The 22,522-nt window shown below is 50.7% G+C and overlaps 1 protein-coding gene across 12 annotated transcripts; it reads left to right on the top strand.

The window, feature by feature from the left end:
- The first annotated feature begins 6 nt into the window (after positions 1-6).
- LAS1L (LAS1 like ribosome biogenesis factor) lies at positions 7-22,235 on the top strand. Of its 12 annotated transcripts, none has more exons than XM_054471333.1 (14): positions 7-424; positions 1,169-1,294; positions 2,274-2,343; positions 3,465-3,546; positions 5,003-5,287; positions 5,623-5,669; positions 6,512-6,621; positions 9,787-9,872; positions 10,222-10,272; positions 10,573-10,779; positions 11,128-11,275; positions 16,365-16,858; positions 19,855-20,005; positions 21,916-22,235. In XM_054471333.1, the coding sequence occupies exons 1-14, from the start codon at positions 126-128 to the stop codon at positions 22,040-22,042; spliced, it is 2,283 nt and encodes a 760-aa protein (XP_054327308.1). In that variant the 5' UTR covers positions 7-125; the 3' UTR covers positions 22,043-22,235. The 12 variants fall into 12 exon arrangements, 9 of the variants coding, with proteins under 9 accessions (XP_054327308.1, XP_054327310.1, XP_054327312.1 ...); XM_054471334.2 differs by having other exon boundaries at positions 94-424; positions 19,858-20,005; XM_054471335.2 differs by lacking the exon at positions 10,222-10,272 and having other exon boundaries at positions 57-424.
- The last annotated feature ends 287 nt before the right edge of the window (positions 22,236-22,522 follow it).

Genomic DNA, 22,522 nt, shown 5'->3' with positions numbered 1-22,522 from the left:
TCATTAGGTCGGCGCCCAACTCTCACGTTCCGATTGGCCATGCTGACGCTGGAAGGCGGGCTTGCGTATGGGGTCACGCTCTCCTATTGGCTGCTGGTGCGGTGGCGGTTCGGAGTGAGGGTAGCATGTTGAGGGGAAGGCTGTGCGGAGCGGCGCGGGGCGGCACAGAGCTTGGTGTTGAGCTCAGTATGTCGTGGGAATCCGGGGCCGGGCCAGGTCTGGGTTCCCAGGGGATGGATCTCGTGTGGAGTGCGTGGTACGGAAAGTGCGTTAAAGGGAAAGGGTCGTTGCCACTCTCGGCCAACGGCATCGTGGTCGCCTGGCTCAGCAGGGCCGAGTGGGACCAGGTGACGGTTTATTTGTTCTGTGACGACCATAAGTTGCAGCGGTACGCGCTTAACCGCATCACGGTGTGGAGGAGCAGGTAAGGTGGCGGGTTCGGCCCTTTTGCCTGCGTGCTGGTGGCGCTGCACCTCTTCCTTTGTCGAGTTTCTATAAGGCCCTGTTCTCCAGTCTTCCCCTAAGTCGCCTAAAGTTGTCCCTCTCCCAGATGCCTGGGGGAACGCGGCAGCCATCTCTTGCGCTAATCCCGTTAGCGCAATGGAAAGTAAGGGGTTGTGCCTCAGCAATTCTCTTGTTGTATCTGTGAGGTTTACCCATTACCTCCAAAAAGTGACCTTCTCCCAACTTGGAGAGGATGCCGAAGGGACTAGTGAGGCCTGAGCCAGGGCTTAAGGAGTAGGTTAGTACCCTAGGTTAGATTTCCGATTCCAATGGGGAGGAAGTCTTGCCTGCAAGACAGTGTTTGAGTGGGGCACCTCAGTCCAGTTGGTAAGATTGAGTTGGGAGCCGACTAACAAGGGATAAGGGGCTCCTCTAGCTCAATGAGTTGATTTGGGGGTGAAAGAAAGGGATGTGTCCACACAACTGTTGATTGACAGTCTACCAGTTAGGTGTCCTGTATACGGCCTAGTCAGCCCCTCATGCCCTGTATACTGTTGGATCCCACAGACATTACCCTGTCTCCTCCCACCTTCTTGTTTTGTGTCTGTTCATGCTCTCTTGAACCAGAATATGATGGGTGTAGCCTGCAACAACCTAGGTTCTGAGGTGGAGGGTGGACCAGTGTAAGGTCTCTTTATGATGGTGCTGGACTGTGACCCTTTAGGTCAGGCAACGAACTCCCTCTGGCAGTGGCTTCTACTGCTGACCTGATACGCTGTAAGCTCTTGGATGTAACTGGTGGCTTGGGCACTGATGAACTTAGACTGCTCTATGGCATGGCATTGGTCAGGTAAGACCTGCATGGGGTAGGGGTGGAGGTTGGCTTTGGGGACTGGAGGCAGGGGAGGCATGTGATAAGCAAAACTTGGCTTCAGGTGTTACCTGAAGCAAAACCCTGCGTGTACCTCATTGTGGATCAGCCTGTGATTATTGCTTGACTTACCAGCTTTTGTTACCCTCGTCAACACATTCCTCTTTTTCTTCCTTTTTCCTGAAAGCCTTCTCTTCCATTTTTCTTTCTATCTTGGAATGTGGAGGAGGGGATTCAGACCAGGTGATCTCTGTGGGTCTCTTGGTGGTCTGATATTTTTTCTTACCTTTGAATTCTTCACCCAGAGGAACTTGTCTGAATGGCTCAACGTCCTCGCCTGTGATTTAATGTGGACTTTCCAACCCTGTCCCTGTCTATTCCTAGCACCACCCTTTTCCCCTTCTCTCCCTCATGAACACTGAAAGATTGCTGAGTTATGGAAGTGGAGACATGGGCTGGGAATTCCTGACTTACAAAGTGACTCATAATGGTTCTAGCTGTATACACGTCGGAAACAAAGGTTGCTACTGAGTTTTCATATCTGTCAAAGTCTTTGTTTATCTATTTTCCCCGTGTCTGCCTTGAGATCCTCCCTTTCTCTTCTTATTTTCTCCATTGGTTAGCTGTGCTCCCCATTATCTGATGTAGTCCTTTGCAGCATTTATAACATATTATGTTCTAGCCTAATACGTTACATTATATCATGATTATTTATCCTAGACCGAACTGTTCAAGGCTAGAGCAGTGTCTTATTTGTCTGTATGGCTTCATTATAGGGCAGACTCTCATTAAATGTTGGAATGGATGGAACTGTCCCTGCTCTGGCTGACACCAACTTGTAAGAATAGGACAGGACAGTCAGTGGAAAAGTGGAAATGCAGGGTTTCAGTAACTCAGCAAAGCGTTTGGAATAAAATGGTTCCTTGGGTTGTGCCACTTATTTCTCCCTCAACTCCAGGTTTGTGAATCTTATCTCAGAGAGGAAGACAAAGTTTGCCAAGGTCCCCCTCAAGTGTCTGGCTCAAGAGGTGCGTATGATTCAGTGAACTTGCTCAATTCTCTCTCCAAGACTGCTCAACAAATGGAGCATGGGGTAATGTGGGCACACAGTCAGACTAGCTCATCCCATCACTACCAGCCAAGCCCAGCAAGAATCCCAGAGCCTCAGCTTCCAGCCTGAAGGAGGCACAGTTGCTCCCTTGCTCTCATATGACTGGTATCTCAGAGGGCTTGGCCTGCCCAGCTTGCTGGGAGGAGCCCAAATGTAGCACTGGGTGGGGACAGGAAAGATGTGACAGTCACAGCGCCTGCCCTCAGGGAGCTGACAGTCTGAGGGAGGAGACAGCTCAGCTACTATGAGTCACTTTGTAAATCAGGAATTCCCATCCCATGTCTCTACTTCTGTAACTCAGACATTCCTACCCTGAGGAGTATGTGAAGTGTGTAGAGGCCCAGAGGGCAGGCATACTGTCAGTCATTAGCGCTTCCCGGAGGAGGTGTAGGAGGGAAGCAGGGGTAAAGGATACTCAGGGAGAAGGACAGGGGAGAGGGAGGCTGGAGAATGTGATTGTTAATGCTCATTCACAGGTATTTCTTTGTTGTAGAAGGGTGGTTGGTGGTTAGGGGAGGTGTGTGCCTTTTCTGTTTCTGATTTTCTTTTCTTTTTTTGAGACAGAGTTTTGCTCTGTTGCCCAAGCTGGAGTGCAGTGGCATGATCTTGGCTCACCACAATCTCCGCCTCCCAGGTTCAAGCAATTCTCATGCCTCAGCCACCCGAGTAGCTGGGATTACATCTGTATTTTTGGTAGAGACGGGGTTTCACCATCTTGGCTAGGCTGGTCTCCAACTCCTGGCCTCAAGTGATCCACCTGCCCTGGGCTCCCAGAGTGCTGGGATTACAGGATGAGCCACTGTGCCTGACCCACTTTTCTGACTTTCAATACCTCCTCCATAGAGCAGTAAAAAAAGAATAAGGAGAGCTAGTTTTTTTTCTTGGCTCTATCACTATGATTGGAATCTTCTTTCAGGACCTCAATTTCTCTAGTTGTAAAATGGGGCAGGGGGTGGTCAGGATAATTAATCTCTGGCTCCCTTCCAACTTTAATAATTATTTTCCAATTTCTGTACTCACACCCTCCCCTGTAATCAGGTAAACATTCCGGATTGGATTGTTGACCTTCGCCATGAGTTGACCCACAAGAAAATGCCCCATATAAATGACTGCCGCAGAGGTGAGTCCTCAGAGGGTATACCTATCACAGTTAAGCCCAGGGGCCTGGGCTTGGTGGCGCTGAGGGTAGAGGGATAGGCAGGAGAGTCTCCACCTGGAGTCAAGGCTGGGACTAGGGTGAAAGAAGTGAGTCCTCGCCTTGGGCACAACATTTAAAGTGGGGAGAAGTCAAAAGTTCCATAATCAAGATAAATAACATATTAATGTGGAAAAATTCATGATAAACATAATATCAAAACTTTAAGTAAAACAGGATTAGTATTACTGATTTCTCCTTTTGTTTCAGCTTCCAACATGGCTTGGCATATTTTGATACCTTGACTACAGAGGTTTTTTTGCCTGCCCTTAAGTTGTTTTTTGTTTGTTTGTTTTGAGACGAGTCTCACCCTGTTGCCCAGGCTGGAGTGCAGTGGCACGACCTTGGCTCACTGCAGCCTCCACCTCTCAAGTTCAAGTGATTCTCCTGCCTCAGCCTCTTGAGTAGCTGGGTCTATAGGCACATGCTACTATGCCTGATTAACTTTTTTTTTTGAGACAGAGTCTCACTCTGTCACTCAGGCTGGAGTGCAGTGGCACAATCTCAGTTCACTGCAACCTCCACCTCCTGGGTTCAAGTGATTTTCCTGCCTCCGCCTCCTGAGTAGCTGGGATTACAGGCTTGCGCCTCCACGCCTGGCTAATTTTTTTTTGTATTTTTAGTAGAGATGGGGTTTCACCATGTTGGTCAGGCTAGTCTTGAACTCCTGACCTCATGATCTGCCCGCCTCAGCCTCCCAAAGTGCTGGGATTACAGGCATGAGCCACTGCACCTGGCTGTATTTTTTTAGTAGAATTGGGGCTTCATCATGTTGGACAGGTTGGTCTCAAACTCCTGACCTCAAGTGACCTGCTCACCTTGGCCTCCCAAAGTGCTGGGATTATAGGCGTGAACCACAGTGCCCGGCCACTCCCCTTAAATGTTGTTCCTGAGGTAGTGCCTCATTAGTCTTACATACCTCTCCATAGTTGAGGTGGGGAGGTTGCCAGGCATGAGCCATCAGCAGTGTCATGAACCCAGGGGTTCCTTGGACATCCACCCCATCCCGATTAAGAATCCTGGATTTAGCCTCACTCTTTGTGATGGGAAAACAGATCTAGAAAAGGGGAGACTTGGCCAAGGCCATGTAACTAGCTAATGGGGCTGATTCCTGCTTCTCCCACTTACTAGCCCCTTGTTTTTGGCATCCCGTCTCTAAGTCCAATAATAGGTTTTTTTCTAGAAAAAGTGCTGGTGAGCAGGATAAAGCAAAGAACAGGGGGATAACCCAGAATGAAAGAGGCTGCTTCTGGATATTTGAGATTTGAACCTTGGAGCCAAGCCTTTTCCTGGGGCCTTCCCATAATACCCACAAGATGAGGCTGGAGGTCTGCTAGCTGCCTGCCTGATCCTGTGGCACTGCCTGCCTTCCCCCCTCTAGGCTGCTACTTTGTCCTGGATTGGCTCCAGAAGACCTATTGGTGCCGCCAACTGGAGAACAGCCTGAGAGAGACCTGGGAGTTGGAGGAGTTCAGGGAAGGGATAGAAGAAGAGGATCAAGAGGAAGATAAGAACATTGTTGTTGATGACATCACAGAACAGAAACCAGAGCCTCAGGATAATGGGAAAAGTACGGAGTCAGATGTAAAGGCCGATGGAGACAGCAAAGGCAGCGAAGAGCTGGATTCTCATTGCAAAAAGGCCCTGAGTCATAAAGAGCTATATGGTAGGTGTTTTGGAGGGCAGAAAGGGGCCCATGAGCCCAGAAGGCTCAGGCTTAGAGTTAACGCTGTTTATTTCCCTGGCTCAGCATTTCACCTGGGGCTGTGGTGAATCTTAGCTTAAAAAATTACTGTCACAAACCATCTTCCTGGCTAGTTGCTGTAGTATAATGGCTGTCACATTCGCCTCACAAACCATCTTGAGCCCTGTGAAGTAGTTGGGGAAGGAATTCTAGTTCCTCAATTACAACTCAAGAAATGAGGTGAGAGAGGCTCAGAATCCCATCAGGAGAAGGGGTCTGCGCTGGCAGTCCTATCTGTCTCCCCATTCTGTTTTCAGAAAGAGCCCGAGAACTGCTGGTATCATACGAAGAGGAGCAGTTTACGGTAAGAAAGTGCCCTGGACTTGGTGTGCTCTCATCTGCCCCAGCCATTTCTTCCCTCTTGCCAGCTACCTGAGAGAAGTCTTGAGAAGGAATTTGAAAGAAAAGTGACAAAGCATGAGGGAACTTCTCGGAAAGAGAGAGGGGGGAACTAGGAAGGAAACAAGAGGAGCAGAGTCCAATTGGCTGATCCTCCACACCGATGGAAGGGAACAGATGATGAAGTTTGCGGATAATCTGCCCCACTGGGTGGTAGGGAACAACTGGGAATGGGTAGTTGCGCAGTCCTGCAATTCCGCAGCTGACCGGTAGATGGGGCCCAAGAGCTTCCCTAAATCAGGTGAGCTGGAGGGGTGCTGTTTTTAGGGAGGTCACTCAGAAACCATTTAGCTCAGCCCTTCCTTTTCACAGATTAAGAAATTGAAGCCATGGATGAGTGAAGGAACAGGCCCAAAGTCACATATACAGTTAATGATAGAACCAGGATTAGCACCTGGATCTCCCAGTTATCTTTCTTCTATAACTCATTGCCTCCCCTCATCCCTGGCCCTTTGGCCTAAGAGTCTCTGTCTCCAGCCAAATTCCCCCATTGAACATCTCAGTATTTACCCACAGGAAATTCAGTTGGAGGAGGGAGGGAGGGAGAAGGAGGAGAAAGTCTCACATTTGAGAATCAGGCTATTTTTAGTTGCAAGGCCAATAGGGGAGTTGTGGGCCCACCCCTGCATGCCCTGCCCTGTCCCCTGCAGGGCAGTGCTGAGAGGTCCTATGGGAAGGGATCCTGGAGGGGTGGAGGTGGGTTGCTTGGCTGAACCAGCCTTCTGATGGGACCCTCTTTGCTGGCAGGTGCTGGAGAAATTTAGGTATTTACCTAAGGCCATTAAGGCGTGGAATAACCCGTCCCCACGTGTAGAATGTGTCCTGGCAGAGCTCAAGGGCGTTACATGCGAGAACAGGTGTGTAACTAGGTAACCGGGAGCTGCGTATTCTCTAGGATAGAGGGTAGCAGCCTCATTGAAATCGGTTTCCCTATCCTAGCTTGCCAACCTCTGCTCTACAAAATCCCAGGGATAATCCTGATCCCCTCCACAGTGACCCTACATTTGGCAGAACTGTCTGCCCTCAACCCTGCCAACTTCCAGGTGGGGGTTGCCTATACTAGAATGGCCAGAGGCAGGAATGCCCACTATCATCCATCTCCTGACCAGCTGCTTTCCTCTCTGTCAGGTGGCATGTGGAGCTCTTGACAACTAGGAAAATCCCTTGATAGTTACCACCTCACTCACTGCCTAGCCCTTGTCTAAGTTTGAGGTAAAAGATATATGTATGGTGGGCACTGCTAGTCTTGTCTTGTTTTTTGTTTTTTGTTTTTTGTTTTGAGACAGTGTCTTGCCCTGTTACCCAGGCTGTAGTGCAGTGGCGCAATCTCGGCTCACTGCAACCTCCACCTCCCAGGTTCAAGTGATTCTCATGCCTCAGCCACCAGAGTAGCTGGGACTACAGACGTGAGCCACCACACCTGGCTAGTTTTTGTATTTTCAGTGGAGACAGGGTTTCACCATGTTGGCCAGGCTGGTCTCAAACTCCTGGCCTCAAATGACCTGCCTGTCTGGACCTCCGAAAGTGCTGGGATTACAGGCATGAGCTACTGTGCCTGGCCTTTTCTCTTTTTTTACGATAGGGTCTTGCTCTGTCACCCAGGCTGGAGTGCAGTGGTGCGAACATAGTTAACTACAGCCTCAACCTCGCACGCTCAAGAAATCCTCCCACCTCAGCCTGCTAAGTAGCTGGGACCAACAGGCATGAACTACCACATCTGGCTAATTTTTTAATTTTTTGTAGAGATGGGGTCTCACTATGTTGCCCGGGCTGGTTTCAAGTTTTGAGATTCAAGAGATTGTCCTGCCTTGGCCTCCCAAAGTGCTGGGATCACAGGTATAAGCCACTGCAGCCGGCCTGGTCTTTTTTTTTTTTTTTGAGATGGAGTTTCGCTGTTGCCCATGCTGCAGTGCAGTGGCACAATCTTGGCTCACTGCAACCTCTGCCTCCCGAGTTCAAGGGATTCTCCTGCCTCAGCCTCCCGAGAAGCTGGGACTACAGGCACATACCACCACACCTGGCTACTTTTTGTATTTTTAGTAGAGACGGGGTTTTGCCATATTGGCCAGGCTGGTCTGGAACTCTTGACCTCAGGTGATCCACCTGCCTTGGCCTCCCAAAGTGCTGAGATTACAGATGTGAGCCACCACACCTGGCCTGGTGTTTTCTTTTGAACTGCCATTGGAGGGTATTAGCATCCCTTGGATAGTCATGGTTAGGGGAATAGAGGCGGGACCTTCTCAGGGTCTGGCTCCTAGAGACTAAGTTCCTTGTCTCTCAAGTATGGCTGTGAGCCTTTGTTTCCGAAACAAAGTGCTCAGCTCAGTCCAGAGCAGGCGCATAGTATGTCTACCATTCCTTCCTCCCTAGCTCTTGGGGGCTTTCTACCTAAATTCAGCTGGAAGGGCTTTGGGAGACTTTCCGCTAAGAACCTGTGGAGGCAATGCTAAACCTCAGCTAGAGAGAAGTTGGAGAGTATAGGTAGGTGGTGTAGGTAGCAGCGTAACCCTGGGTGAGAACTGCAGTGTAGGCTGGGATTGCCCCTGGAGTCTTTTCGTCATGTCCAGGATACTCGTTCCAAAAGTATTTTATCAGTGTTTGTCCAGCCTAGGTTTCTTGGCTCTACCCTTCAGCAAAAGGGTTGGTGGTGGCTTCATTAGCAGCTGGGAAAACTGTGCCCCTAACACAGTAGTGTCTGCTGGTAATGCTGGAGGGAAGGATCTAAGTATGTCAATTTTCCAGGCATTAGGACAACTTGGGAGCTCTTTTTTCCACGTCTAGGCTTGGTCAGTTAGGAGAATGTCTATTATCTGTTTAGTGTTGCTATAAAGGAATACCTGAGGCTGGATAATTTATGAAGAAAAGAGGTTTGTTTGTCTCATGCTTCTGTATCCTGTATGAGAAGCGTGGTGCCAGCATCTGCTTCTGGTTAGAGCTTCAGGCTGCTTCTTTCCCTCATGGCAGAAGGCAAAGGGGAGCCCACATGTGCAGAGATCAAATGGCAAGGTGGAGGGGGAGATGTCAGGCTCTTTTTTAACAACCAGCTCTTGCAGAAACTAATAGAACAAGAACTTAATACTGTGGGAACAGCACCAAGTCATTCATGAGGGATCCGACCCAATGACCCAAACCTCTTCTACAGGCACTAAGGTCAACATTGGGGATCAAATTTCAACATAAGATTTGGAGGGGACAAACATCCAAACTGTAGCAGAGAGCCTCTTGGGAAGCCACTAACTCTGGAGGAATCAGCTTGCTGTTGCTGGTGTAGGTTTGCGCTATTAACCCGTTTATGCCAGAGGTTGCAAAATTTTTTTTTTTTTTTTTGAAAAATCAGACCTTGGTGAAGACCTTGAGCAGTAGGATATAAATAACTCCCACAAGCTTAGCGTTCCAATAATGGAACACTAGGCATAAATGGGTTAATAGATAGGGATGAGAGATTACCCCTACAGCCTACTCCTGCAACCCCTCTAACTATGTTCTGGGTTTTTAGAACCCCTGGTAATAAGGCCTATGGACCATATTTGGTCTAGCAGTTGGGTCCCCAAGGTTTCTACTTCTAGGATCTAAAAGAAGGTAGCCAGGGAGAAGAGAAGGGGTAGGGTACTGGAGAATGGTCAAGAGAAACAGACTGCAAGAACTGAGTCTAAAAGCCCTTGACCCCATATCCCAGCATTTAATTCCTTCTGTGGATGTGGAACTTTTTCCTGTCTGTGTGTTGAAGTGTATTCAGACACTACTGCTCTTGTTATGGGCCATAGATCAGCATTAGTGCTTGGTAAGCGCTTGTTCAAAACCCACTGATCCCAGCCTCTAACCAGCCCCTGCCCGAGGAGGCTGAAGCCTAAGATCCAATTGTCAACTCCCTTCCTCCCCACTCCTACCCACCCACCACCCCTCTCCCTGTGCTGCTTCAGCCACTTGAGCCAGAGGCATTAGCTGCTTTGGAGGTGGGTGGAGGAGTAGGAGAGGGTCTTCTGCCAGCATCACTTTGCTAAAGTACTGTCCTTTTGTTCCAGGGAGGCTGTGCTGGATGCTTTTCTGGATGATGGCTTCCTTGTCCCCACATTTGAACAGTTGGCAGCTTTGCAGATAGAATATGAAGGTAGGGTTCTGGGGACTCACTGCACCCTTAGGGTTCTGATTCCTGGGTGGGAACACCTGGGGTGGGCTGGGGGCCCTGGGTTGGGGTGTGAAGGCTGTTTCCTGCCATTCCATGGCCTCTGAAAGTCCCTCAGCCTTCCTGGCTGAGCAGAACAGGTAGCCCCACTGACAGTTGTGGGGCTGTCCTTAAGTGGTCTGGAATGGGGTGGAGTGGGATGGGGTGGGGTTGGGGAGTCTTAATGACATTATTGTGCCATGTTCGTTGTGATTTAGCTGCTAGCTAGAGAGCTAGAACAGCAGAATTGGAGGGGCCTTGTGAGGTCATCTAGTCCAACATCCTCATGTTACAGATGGTCAGACTGAGGTCCAGAGAGGGGAAGGTACTGACCCAAAGTCACACAGTGAGTTATTGATAAAGCTGAAGCTAGAACCAGATCTCTGTTTTGTTTATACTTTATTTTGAGTCAGTTGTTGGTTGCCAGATACTAACTGGTTTCTCTCTCCCCACTGTTCTGCTCTCCTCTTTCCTTTGTTCTGCGGTGGCAACTCTGTTGTTGGTGGGGGGCTTGGCTCATGCGCGCGCACACATTCTCTTGCTCTCACTCTCACTTCCTTTCTCTTGCTGTCTCTTGCTCTCTCTTCCGTGCTCTCCTGCTCTCTCCCTCCTATTGCCCCCCAAATGGGTGTCCCTTACAAACCAGAAAACGTGGACTTGAATGACGTCCTGGTGCCAAAGCCGTTCTCTCAGTTCTGGCAGCCCCTGCTCAGGGGCCTGCACTCCCAGAACTTCACGCAGGCCCTATTGGAGAGGATGCTCTCTGAACTGCCAGCCTTGGGGATCAGCGGGATCCGGCCTACCTACATCCTCAGATGGACCGTTGAACTGATCGTGGCCAACACCAAGACTGGTGAGGGAGACTAGCCCTAGCCCTAGGGCCTAAGGCAGCCCAGGCAGGAGCCTCTGCCACTGTCCTCAGCTCTCTGCTAAGAAGCACCAGGCAAACACCTCCCGTGATAAAGGTTTAGGTTTGCCCAAGAGGGCCCCACGGCAGCAGTGGACAAATCTCCCTTTTCCTTTTCTTCTCAGAGCCAACTAAACTGGGCTGGGGCAAAGTGCCCTGAATTCTTTGAGCAGTTGGGAGGTATAGGTGGGGAGTCTGGGGGGATGGGGAGGGACAGAGCCAAACTTTCTGAGGTGAAATGTTGGGTGGGGGGCTCACTGCTTCCTTCTCCTTAGATCCTCTCTTCTCTCTCAGGACGGAATGCTCGCCGATTTTCTGCAGGCCAGTGGGAAGCAAGAAGGGGCTGGAGGCTGTTCAACTGCTCTGCCTCCCTTGACTGGCCCCGGATGGTTGAGTCCTGCTTGGGCTCACCTTGCTGGGCCAGCCCCCAACTGCTTCGGATGTAAGTCTCTTGAATTCCATCCGGTAAGAGGGTGAGGCCCTTCAAGCCTCAGGGCCACACTGCCCTAGAATGACTGAGTTAGAAGGGCCCTTTGGGGACAGTCTAGCCCAGTCTCACTCCCACTGACAGATGGGACAACTGAGTCCAGAGAGGGGAGGGGTAGGGTTTTCTTACCTAAGGTCATACAGCTTAAGACCTGACTGAACTGAGTCCAGTGTGGGAATGGATAAGACAATCCCCCTAGAGTGCTTAGCACAGTGGCCTGCACAGAGTAAGTGCACAATAAATGGTAGCTGCTGTTATTATTGAACCCAGGTCTTCTGACTCCAAGCCCAGTGCTGTTTCCTCTATTATCTTTCCAAAGTATACCTCTGATAGTTGTTTAGCAACCTTCAGTTGCTCCCTATTGCCTTCCTGTTAAGTCTAGGCTTCTTAGCCTGACATTCAAAGATCTTTCTGATTCTGGCCCAACTTACCATGGTAGCCATACCTCCTGTGAGTCTCCTTTACCCTATCCACCCTGGGTTCTATGGTCAAACTGAATATTGCACTGGTAAATACCTGTGGTTGTCTCCCTTTCCTTTTCTCTGTCATTTCCTGACCCTGAGCCACTTCCCTCATAATCATGGAAGCCTTTAGCACCTGATTCCCTTCTTGCTTTCTTGAGCAATATCTGTTTCATTTGGATGACTCATCTGACACTCTACAGCTCCTCAACTCCAGTGACTTTCATTCTCCACTACACTCAGCAACCCATTTCCATCATTCGGAGCTATTCCACCTCTGAAAGCTCACATCCCAGCATCCCACTCGGTGACCACCACTTCTCGTCCTTCTAGTTCTCACCCTTGCATCCCATGACATCTGCTCTTTGCCTGCATCCAGATCTCCATCCCTCCATTTCCTGCATCCCTTGACCTTGCTTCCCCTCTATCCTGTCTGTGGTTGCTCAGTTCGGCCACTCATCATCAGCACCTTCAGCTTCGCCCATCCTTTGGCCATATCTGACTTGCAAACCCCTGAGCTGGAATTGATCCTCCCCATTCTGCTCCCCTGCTCCTCAGCCCGGGTAGCTGAGCTCTGCTGGAGAAAACCACATAGCCCTGCGGATTGCTGCCACTGCAGAGGTATGATTTTTAATCTCGGGCGAGGCCTCAGTTCTGCTTGTCTGAACTTTTACTTGTTTTCTGACCACTTTCTCTCCCATTTCCTCACTATTCTAAACCCTTACCGCTCACCTCAAGCCCCTCCCCCTCTCCCATTTCACCCTAGCTTCCTCGAGCACATGGAGGCATCCGGCAGGGCCCCCTCGACCTGAGGTCCAGCCCTCGTGAACTGATCTGCGGCTGCACTCAACCTTCTCGCCAGTCTCAGGATGAGGTGGCCTTGCCCCACCTCAAAGCCTGCTCCTCCACCTGTGCTCTGGAGCCACCTCTGCCAGCATCGCTGGGGCCTCACCCCAGCCTCTACCTTGCTCTGCTGGCTCTTGCTCTTCAACCTAGGAACGTGCCTGAGCTTTTCTCATCTTAAACAAAACAACAATAACAGCAACACAAGCAAAATCTCCTTTGACCCTGCATCCCTCTGTTGGGTTATCATCAGCTTATCATTCCCACCCTTCCCATCAAAACATCTCAAAAGAGTAGTCTACACTCAACACTCCATTTCCTCACTACCCTCTTACTCCTCAACCTGCTGCAATTTGACATTCACCCCCAGAGTTGCTTTGACCTCCTAATTACCAAATCAGTGGGCCCTTGTCAGTCTCTGTGTCTGCTGCATTGATGCTGTTTACCACCCCCTCCTCGAAAAATGCCTGTGCTTATTACTAGTTCCTATAAAGTGCTGAGACCCAAATCTGTCTAGCCCTGCCCCTCCCCCAAGATTCAGCCTCCTGTACTCGACTGCATGTCAGACATCTCCCCTTGGATGGCCCACAGGCACCTTACTGTGACCAAAAGAGAACTGGTCGTCTCAGTCCCCATCTCAACTCTAAAGTGATCTTCCTCCTCTGTTCCCTATCTCACTTGGTGGCGGCACCATCTACCCTGTCCTGTTGACTCTCGAATACTTCCCAAATCTGAGGTTTTGTGTTGCCGTGTCTACTTCCCTTAGTGTCTCCTTCCCTCTATCAGACTAAGCTTTTCAAGGGCAAGGACTCTACATCAGCCGTCTGTGCCCCAGCACACCACACAAGTCTAGGCACCAAACAGGCCTCAGTAAATGTCGTTGAATTGAACCGTGCTCTGCTCTCTCATTCCCAGCAGTGCTGTCCTTGGTGGGAGCTGACCCAGTGCCTGGGGAATGAATGAAGTGGGAGTCTGGATGCCAAGACCCTCTTAGTCCCTGATCCCCCTATTGAGTCCAAAAGTCTTTCTTTAACCCTGATGGCATTTGGGACACAGAGGTATTTGTAAGGTTTTAAAAGTGGCTTTGTAGACAAAGTCAGTCAAGACAAGACTTCCAGGAGTTGGAACTGAACAGCCACATTGCCAGATGTGTGCTCCAGACTAGAAGTGATGTGGATGGGTGGGAAATTGGGAGGAGAACCAAAAGGGCCTGGATGAGTCAGAGTTTCGAGAGGAGGCATTTGAACAATTCAAGCAGGAGAAAGAATAAAGCAAGTTTCAAAGTCCAGAAGGAACATGGCATGTGTATATAATGGGAGGGAGGGAGTGACAAGAGCAGCATGGAGAGGTTTGGATAGGTGGCCTTCAAGGTACTTTCCAATCCTAAGTGCCTGCAGAGTGGAAGCTGCTGGTCTCGGAGAAGTCTGGACCACAGAGATCTTCTCCCAACCCAAGCATACCAGAGGGATGCGACACATGCCAGCAGTAACAGCGGCTCACTTGGGTACGATTCCTTGTGCACAGATCCTGCCTTTCCCAGATAAGCAGTGAATCTAGTCCTAATCGCCCCGTTACACAGAGTGGGGAACAGAGGGGGTTTGCCCAGGTATTATGCTGCAAGTTGGAGCTGGGGCCAGAATCCAGATAGCCTGTCCTTAGTCCCATGCTCTTCTGTAATACTCCACTAGATTGTATTATTGCAGAAAGCATCTGTTAAACACAGAACTTGGCTTTTGTTTTCCCCAGAGAAAAAATAAAAGATACTATTGGAAATTAAGTGTCAGGCATGGTGCTGTGTTTTTTTGTAGAGGTTAACTTCATTTACTTTGACACAGCAGTCTTGGGAGGTGGAAGTATTATATATTATACCCTATTTGACAGATAAGACATTGAGGCTCTAAGGAGTGATGGGACTTATCTAATAGCCACATATTTGTTGTTGGTGGGACAGGGATCTTGGCCCAGGTGGTGTGAGCCCAAAGTCCACCTTCATTCCATCAGCCTGAATCTGTGACCTTCTCAGTCCTGAGCTATGACCAGACATACTCGAGGAAGGGGGTGTATTTTAAGATTCGCATCACCCCCGCACCTTAGTGGTCAGACTAATGGCTCGAGATAGCAGGTGGGTAATCATAAGCAGGGCTGATAAGGCGTTTTGCCAGTATCAAGTGTCTGGGAATATTTATTATTAATCACACTAATGGACCACCATGAGAGGACAAAGTTTCTCTCTGGCTTTTCATCTGATAGAGCTGGAAGCTTTTCAAGCACTTTCCCCAGCCAGCCAATATCAATTTAATTTGACCCACTATCCTCTTGGAATATGAAACTGACTCCATAGACAGGATCTCCAGTGAAGTCATCAGCCCCCCAGCCCTGCCCCCACTGACCAGTCACCCTGCATATGTGACCAGTCTGCATGTGCCCAGAGAGAAAACAGCCTGCTGAGCTCATGGTCCGTCTGTGAACCATCCGCATCCATCCGTGACCGGGTGCCTGTTAGGTGCCAGGTTCTATGAGAGGCTCTGTGAGGGGTGCTCACCCCCCTCTCCCTTCGAGCTCCCCTTCCCAGCAGCTCTGTATCTGTTGGTGGTTTTGCTGTTGGCGCCGTCTTTTGTGTGCACAGTGTCATCATCTTTAACTCTGCCTGACCCCTGCCATCAGTCACCAAGCCCTGCTCTCTGTCTGTCTGTGTGTCCTTCACAGCTTCACTCCCTCCCATCTCCACTGCCAGTGCCCCAGGTCAGCCCTCCCCGACTCTGGCCTCAACTGTCGGAACAGGCTCCTCCCTAGTCTCCCTGCCTCCAGGCTGCCTGTCCAGGCCAGCCTCCACGTGGTCACTTGGTGATCTTCAGAAACACAGCCTTTCATGTGTACTCAGAATTGGCAGGTGAACCCTCACACACACACCAATGCACACACTTACCTTCCCAGCCCTCTCTTCCTCCCACGGCTCCTCAGCACAAGCCGTGCCCTCTAGCTGGGCTACTCACTGCACGCAGCAGCACCATGTGCTTGCTCTTGTCTCTGGGCTTCCCGGGCCCTACCTCCTGCACTAAGCCCTCCCTTGGTCTTTCCTGCCCTCCTCGTGCTCTCTGTCTCCCTCAGCCCCGCAGTGCCTGCAGTAGGTTCGCAGTGCTCATCTGGCCTCCCTCCCACATCCTGCTTTGTCTTGTCAGCCGCTGCTTTTTTTTTCTTTTCCTCCATTCCAGGCTGGGCTGTAGCTGCTCCCATAAAGGGATCACAGTTTGTGTTCCACGCAGAAGGAGCGCAGAACACTTCCAGGCATATCCTTGGAGCTCAAGACAGGTTGCTCAGCTAGGCCAGAGAAGAGAGGGATCTGCTCATTTCCAGCCCTGCAGGCCTGTTGGCTGTTTTGTGTATTTATGTAGCTTTTAAGTGCAGACTAATAGCTATCATTTATTGCATGCCCACTATGTGCCAGGCACTGTGCCAGGCATTCTATGTGAGCTTTCTTATTTACTCCTCCCAACAATCCTATACATTAGGTATCATTATTGCCCTCATTTTACCTGAGAATGGAAGTGAGGCACAGAGATGAACCACAGAGCTTGTTCTGGGTCCATGGTCCTGTTGTTTCTATGTTCTGTCTGCTCTACTACACTGCCTTTCAGAGGCAGGTCTGGAAGTTCAGAGACCAAGTTCAAACCCTGGAGTGTTGGGGTATGAAGTGGCTTGAGATTTTGAATCTTTCCTACCCCATCCCTCCCTTTGCTCAGCATCTTCAAAGCCATGGGGCAGGGCCTGCCAGACGAGGAGCAGGAGAAGCTGCTGCGCATCTGTTCCATTTATACCCAGAGTGGAGAAAACAGCCTGGTGCAGGAGGGCTCTGAGGCCTCCCCCATTGGGAAGTCTCCATATACACTAGACAGCCTGTATTGGAGCGTCAAACCAGCCAGCTCCAGCTTCGGGTCTGAAGCAAAGGCCCAGCAGCAGGAGGAGCAGGGCAGTGTTAATGATGTCAAGGAAGAGGAGAAGGAGGAGAAAGAGGTCTTGCCAGACCAGGTAGAGGAGGAGGAAGAAAATGATGACCAAGAGGAGGAAGAGGAGGATGAAGATGATGATGAAGATGATGATGAAGATGATGAAGAGGAAGACAGAATGGAGGTGGGGCCTTTCTCTACAGGGCAAGAGTCCCCCACTGCCGAGAATGCTAGGCTTCTGGCCCAGAAAAGAGGAGCTTTGCAGGGCTCTGCATGGCAGGTTAGCTCAGGTAAGAACTACTTTGTCCCCACATGAACTTCTTTTCTCTTTGGCTGGCTCTTGAGGCTTCCTTCTACCCTAGGAAGAGATGGAAAGTAGCAGGAGGTAGCCAATGTGAGGCAAGCCTGGAAGGCAGCCTGGTGCATAGATGACAGCTGGTTTCCCCCACCTCTTAGGATGGAGCCTGTGAGTGCCAGGGACCACTGTCAGGCTGCTGGCTACCTCACATAAGAGCACATTCTGAGAGGATGACATGGGTATGAGCCCTGGGCAGTAACAGAGGCAGAAGATAGCAAGAAGTAGGGAGTGTGTACATATATGGTTCTGCACGTGTTTTTCACTTGCAGTGAGACAGTGCTTTCTGTGTATGTGTGTGTGTGCCTTGAGGCTGGCTGGTGGTGAGACAAGATTTTGCTGTGTGTATTAGAAAGAAGGAACCTAGGAGGCCGGGCGCAGTGGCTCATGCCTGTAATCCCAGCACTTTGGGAGACCGAGGCGGGCAGATCACGAGGTCAGGAGATCGTGACCATCCTGGCTAACATGGTGAAACCGTGTCTACTAAAAATACAAAAAAAAAAAATTAGCCGGGTGTGGTGGCGGGCACCTGTAGTCCCGGCTACTCGGGAGGCTGAGGCAGGAGAATGGCGTGAACCCGGGAGGCGGAGCTTGCAATGAGCCGAGATCGAGCCACTGCACTCCAGCCTGGGCGACAGAGCGAGACTCCGTCTCAAGAAAAAAGAAAGAAAGAAGGAACCTAGGGCATTAAGTCAGAGAAACAGGAAGTGAGATCACAAGAGAGAATAAGGAGTGCTGTGATTTTTAGGTGAGCACACAAATTAGTGAGGCCAAAGCTAGGAAGAGGCTGCAGGGAGGGTTAGTGATAGGGATCTGCTCTTCCTTTTGAGTACCCTTGCTTAGGTTAATGAACAGGAACCTCGGAGGCCGGAACACCCAGAAGGGATGACAGAACAGTGTGGTGTCTGTGTGCTGAAGCCTGGGGAGGGAGGGAGAACAGCTGGGCCTGTGTGATGTGGGGTGTGCAGTGGCAGAGAGTGAGAGGGGAGGCAGTGAATGAGTTTATAGAGAAAGATACTATGGCCTTTGTTTGTCCTTGTATGGACAGGGTGGAAGGGCTGGAACATAAAACATAAAGTCTGTCTCTGTGTGTGTGTGTGTATGGGCGTGTGCCTGTACCTGCTGGCCAAACCATAGCCCAGTGACAAATAACTTAGGGCAAGGAGGGCTGTGTTGGGGGGTCTTTGTAAATATTGAAAGGGAGGGGCATTGACATAAGCAGAATTGTGTGTGCGTGTGTGTGTGTGTGTGTGTGTGTGTGTGTATAGGAAAAAGGGAAAAGTAGGGGCAGTTAAAGAAGTCATGGCCAAGCAGGCTGTCGTACAGCTTTGTGAAGAGGAGGCAGCGTTGCTGAAATCCATGAGGGCTAATAGGTAATCTGTGTGAGAGAGAAGTGATAGCATTGAGGTTGGCGGCTATGGAGGGGTAGTGGGAATAGGCAGTGAGATATAGCCATCCAGAGATGGCCTGTATGTTCACGCCGTCACTGGGGACATGTACAAGGGTATCAGGCTAAAGAAGCAGGGGTAGTGATGTAGACAGCATTGGGGATATTAGTGATGATAGAGAGATGATCGGGTCAGTGACAGAGCCTATGTAGGTAGTGGCCCCTGTGCACGAAGGTGTTTCTGTATCATGGAGTAATGCAAGACATTAAGACAGGCACAACTTCCAGTAAGAGAGCCAGGGGAGGGGGATGGACAAGTAGAGGAACAGTCCTTCCTGAGGAGCTCTGGGTTACATAAAAAGCTGGTCCAGGGTTGACACATTATAGAATGCCAGGGGCATCATGACAGGGAGAATTCTTTGAGTACCAGGGAGATGCAGAAGGCCAGAAATGGAATCTACATGGAATGCACCAGTGAAGGCTTCATTTGAAAACACTGAATGCATTTGTGGAAGGATGGGGAGGGACATTTAATATAATACTGTGTGGTAGGTGTCTCAGTGATAGGACAGAGGGGGATGGGGGATGCCCGGCATCCCCATTCTAAAGTGGAGCATCTGTATGTGGGGGGATGTGAGTTGTGAATGTGGAAAGTCTAGAACGTTAATTCTTTTCCTCTCTCCTTTGCCATTGCTCCTTCTGTGTGTACACATGTGTGGGAAGGTAGGGACAGGAAGATTCCTGGTTGTATGCCAGTGAATGAGGGGTGTGGGAGGCAGGGAGTGAACAGGACAGTCACTGAGTGAAGGGCTTAGGTATGTGTGCTTCTGTATACATATTTGGGTGGCTGTGAGGGGTGGGATGTGTGGTGAGACAGCCGTTCCCTAGAAAAGGGGTGTACCTTGTGCATCTTGGGGCAAGAACTGCAGGGGGCAGGGGAATATATTATCTCAGGGAGTCCACCCTGAGATGGGCATGGGGGTGTGTGTGTATCTCTGCATTAAGAAAATATGTGGTATTCAAATAGGCAGGGGAGTGTGTGTGTAGATTTGTAGGAAATCTAGGTCATTCAGCTACTCTGAGGTACTGGTGGGTTTGGGGTTTGGCGGGGAGGTGCTTTGGGAATTCTGGGACATCCAGACCCTCCATGATGTGTCCCTGTGTGTGTGTCTACAGACAGGGAAATAGGGATGAGGATGAAAAGTTGAAGCAGTGATACAGCCAGGTCAGAAGTTGTTGTTTGTGTCCGTGTGGAACATGCCTGGGGAATTAGGAAAAGAGCAAAGAGGGACAAAAATGTCTGTAGTTGTATACTTGTATATGTAAGCACATAGAGGGGGAGAAGGACCATAAAGAATGTGTGGTGAAGCACTCTGGTGGAGAGGGGCTCATGAGAAGTGATACCGAGAGCAGTGAAGCTGGAGATCCTGAGAGAGCCCACCTGTGCTAAGTGGGGTGGGTGGATGGACAGGGTGAACAGGCCTGTGCACCAGTCGGAGAACCAGCTCATCAGCCCAGTCTTGCCACTTCCCTTTGCTCCACAGAAGACGTGCGATGGGACACATTTCCCCTAGGCCGAATGCCAGGTCAGACCGAGGACCCAGCAGAGCTCATGCTGGAGAATTATGACACCATGTATCTTTTGGACCAGCCTGTGCTAGAGCAGCGGCTGGAACCCTCAACATGCAAGACTGAGTGAGTGCCCATGGCAAAAGGATTTCTCACCCCCTTTCTCTGCCACCTGTGGGAGGGAGAGAAGACAAGGTGAGGTGGGTGGGGGAGGTAGCTGTCCCCAGTCAGGGCCTAAATGAGTGAAGTGTAAGCCTCAGTCCCTGGCTGGGCCCTTGCCAGCTCTCCCTGTCCCTAGTGTGGAGAGCCAGTGAAGTAGCCACACACAGCTGGGCTTGGCATCCCTCTCAGATTGCATACAGTTTGTGCTTATGGATGGATGTGTGTGTGTGTGTGTGTGCACGCACACACACACATTTTGGGAGGAGAAGGGTCCATAGCTTTCAGCAGATTCTCTAACTGGTCCACCACTCCTAAAAAGTCAAAAATAGATGCTCTCATCCAGCTTTTTCATGTTCCTGAGGAGAAAACTGAGGCCCAGAAAGGGGAAGGGATTTGTCTAATGGTGCACAGAGTAATCAGTAGGCCTCCCCACACTGTCCAGGCACCTTGGTAGCAAGGCCTGCACAGGGCTTCGTGCTCTCCCTCAAAACTCGCCTCTGGATCACAGGCGTTGGGAGCCCTTGGGTCACCAGGGAGCCAGGAACCAAGCAGCCCTTGCTGAGGGGCTATGCTAGTAACACAAAGGAGCCCATCCAAAGGGCCTGTACATTCCAGAATGCTGGGCCATTCTGACCAGAGAATCCTGTGAGTACTAGAGAGGAACCCCTGCGGGCCCCTGAAACTGAGTCTTTCTCTTTGCTGCCTGCCCACTCCCTGGGAGATGAACCCCTCTTCATCTGGGCATTCTGGGAAAGGGCTATAGAATCCAGGGGCCCCAGAAGCAGGCCAGACCCAAGGCAATGCAATGGACTCTGTCCAAGGCCACGGGCCAGCAGGCCTCTTGGAGAGGAGAGGTGGCAGCTGGGGAAGCCAGGAGATCTGTAGTTGGGAGTGGGATTCACATGTCTGAGAGAGAGGTGCCCTTACCCCTCCTTCCCAACCAGCCTGGCCCTGGGTAAGGATGGCTTATTGAGTACCATGGATATCAAGGGTGAAGTGTGGGCAGCTGGAGCTGTTCAGTCAAGAAGGAAGCTGATTCACCCCAGCTCCCACACCCACTGTAGTAGGGAGGTTTCCTCTGCTGTGGAGGGGCATGCCCACCCCTGCTTCTTATCTCAGCTCCACCCCTGACTTGGCTATGTGGCCTTGGGCAAGTCCATTCCCATCTCTGGGCCTCAGTTAACTTGTCTGTAAGATTGTGGGTGATGGGAGGTGGTGGGACTAGATTATCCGTAAGGGTTCTTTCAGCTGCAGTAGTGTAACCATGGATCTGCCTGAGGGTAGGGTGATGGCTTTGCTCTCAGCTGTCACCCTCACCCAGCTGGAAGGACCTTGACTTGTGGGAAGCAGGGGAAGCAAGAGTGTTATGAGCAGGGCCAGGGAGAAGGAGGGCAGAGCCACCCTCCCTAAAGCAATCTTGCGATCGTGGACCTAGTCTTATAGCCCAAGCCTGGCCTTGGGCCCCTTAACCAGCTATTGGGTGTGGGAGGGATCCAGGCCCCCAAGCTGTAAGGCCTTGAAAGGATGCCCTGTTAAGGCAGCTACTTTCAATGTCTTGGGAGTCAGGTTATGTGGGGCCCCCTCCCCTACCTCAACCTAAACAGCTCTGCTTGAATCTGGTTTATCTACTAGGGCTCTGCATAAAGCTTCATTTGAAAAGTTCTTGCCTCCTTCCCTCCCTTCCCCAACTGAGGAGAGGGCCAAGCCAACCCTGGGGACCACACGAAGTCGTTTCTTGGATTTGCTCCAGTCTCTGTGTAAAGCCAGGCAGGAGAGTGGGCCCGTCCCACAGATACACACATGTCAAGCACTCTTGGCTCCTCCAGAGCCTAAAGCTGCCTCCTTCCCTGACTGACCTCCCACTCTCTCCTCAGCACCTTGGGCCTGAGCTGTGGTGTCGGCAGTGGCAACTGCAGCAACAGCAGCAGCAGCAACTTCGAGGGCCTTCTCTGGAGCCAGGGGCAGCTGCATGGGCTCAAAACTGGCCTACAGCTCTTCTGATGGCCATCCCTGGTGCAAGTGTTCATCCAGCCCGGCCAGGGCAACAGCCCACCCCCTAGTACAACTGATGCTCCCTGAGACAACCTGGGAGACAGCCTGGATCAGCCACATCAACTCAGTTGTCCACCACAGGGGAATTTTGAATGTCTTCTGTTTTTGTTTTGTTTTGAAAAATAATAAACAGGCAACTGTAGTTTTGGTGTTTGTGAGATGAAGAGTGTGGGTGCTGGGGCAGACCAGTATAGTTTTCCCTTTACTGTGGAGGCTCCAGACAAGGCTTTGACCAGGAGCTAGGTCCTGAGGTCCTTTGGGCCTCTGGCTTTGATTGCTCCTATAACCAGGCTCCACCCATATCTTATTCCGGACTCCTCAAACCATTTCTGTTCTCAGCTGTAGTATGAGGCCAGCTCACTTGGAAGCATCAGGCCCCAGAGGGATTGCTGGCTACAGAGCCTAGCGAGTGGCCAGGTGGTTTGCTTA

This window comes from Pongo pygmaeus, chromosome X (genome assembly GCF_028885625.2).
Source record: "Pongo pygmaeus isolate AG05252 chromosome X, NHGRI_mPonPyg2-v2.0_pri, whole genome shotgun sequence".
NCBI lineage: Eukaryota > Metazoa > Chordata > Mammalia > Primates > Hominidae > Pongo > Pongo pygmaeus.
Note: the sequence above shows the minus strand (reverse complement) of the source record. Positions and strands in the feature narration are given on the sequence as shown.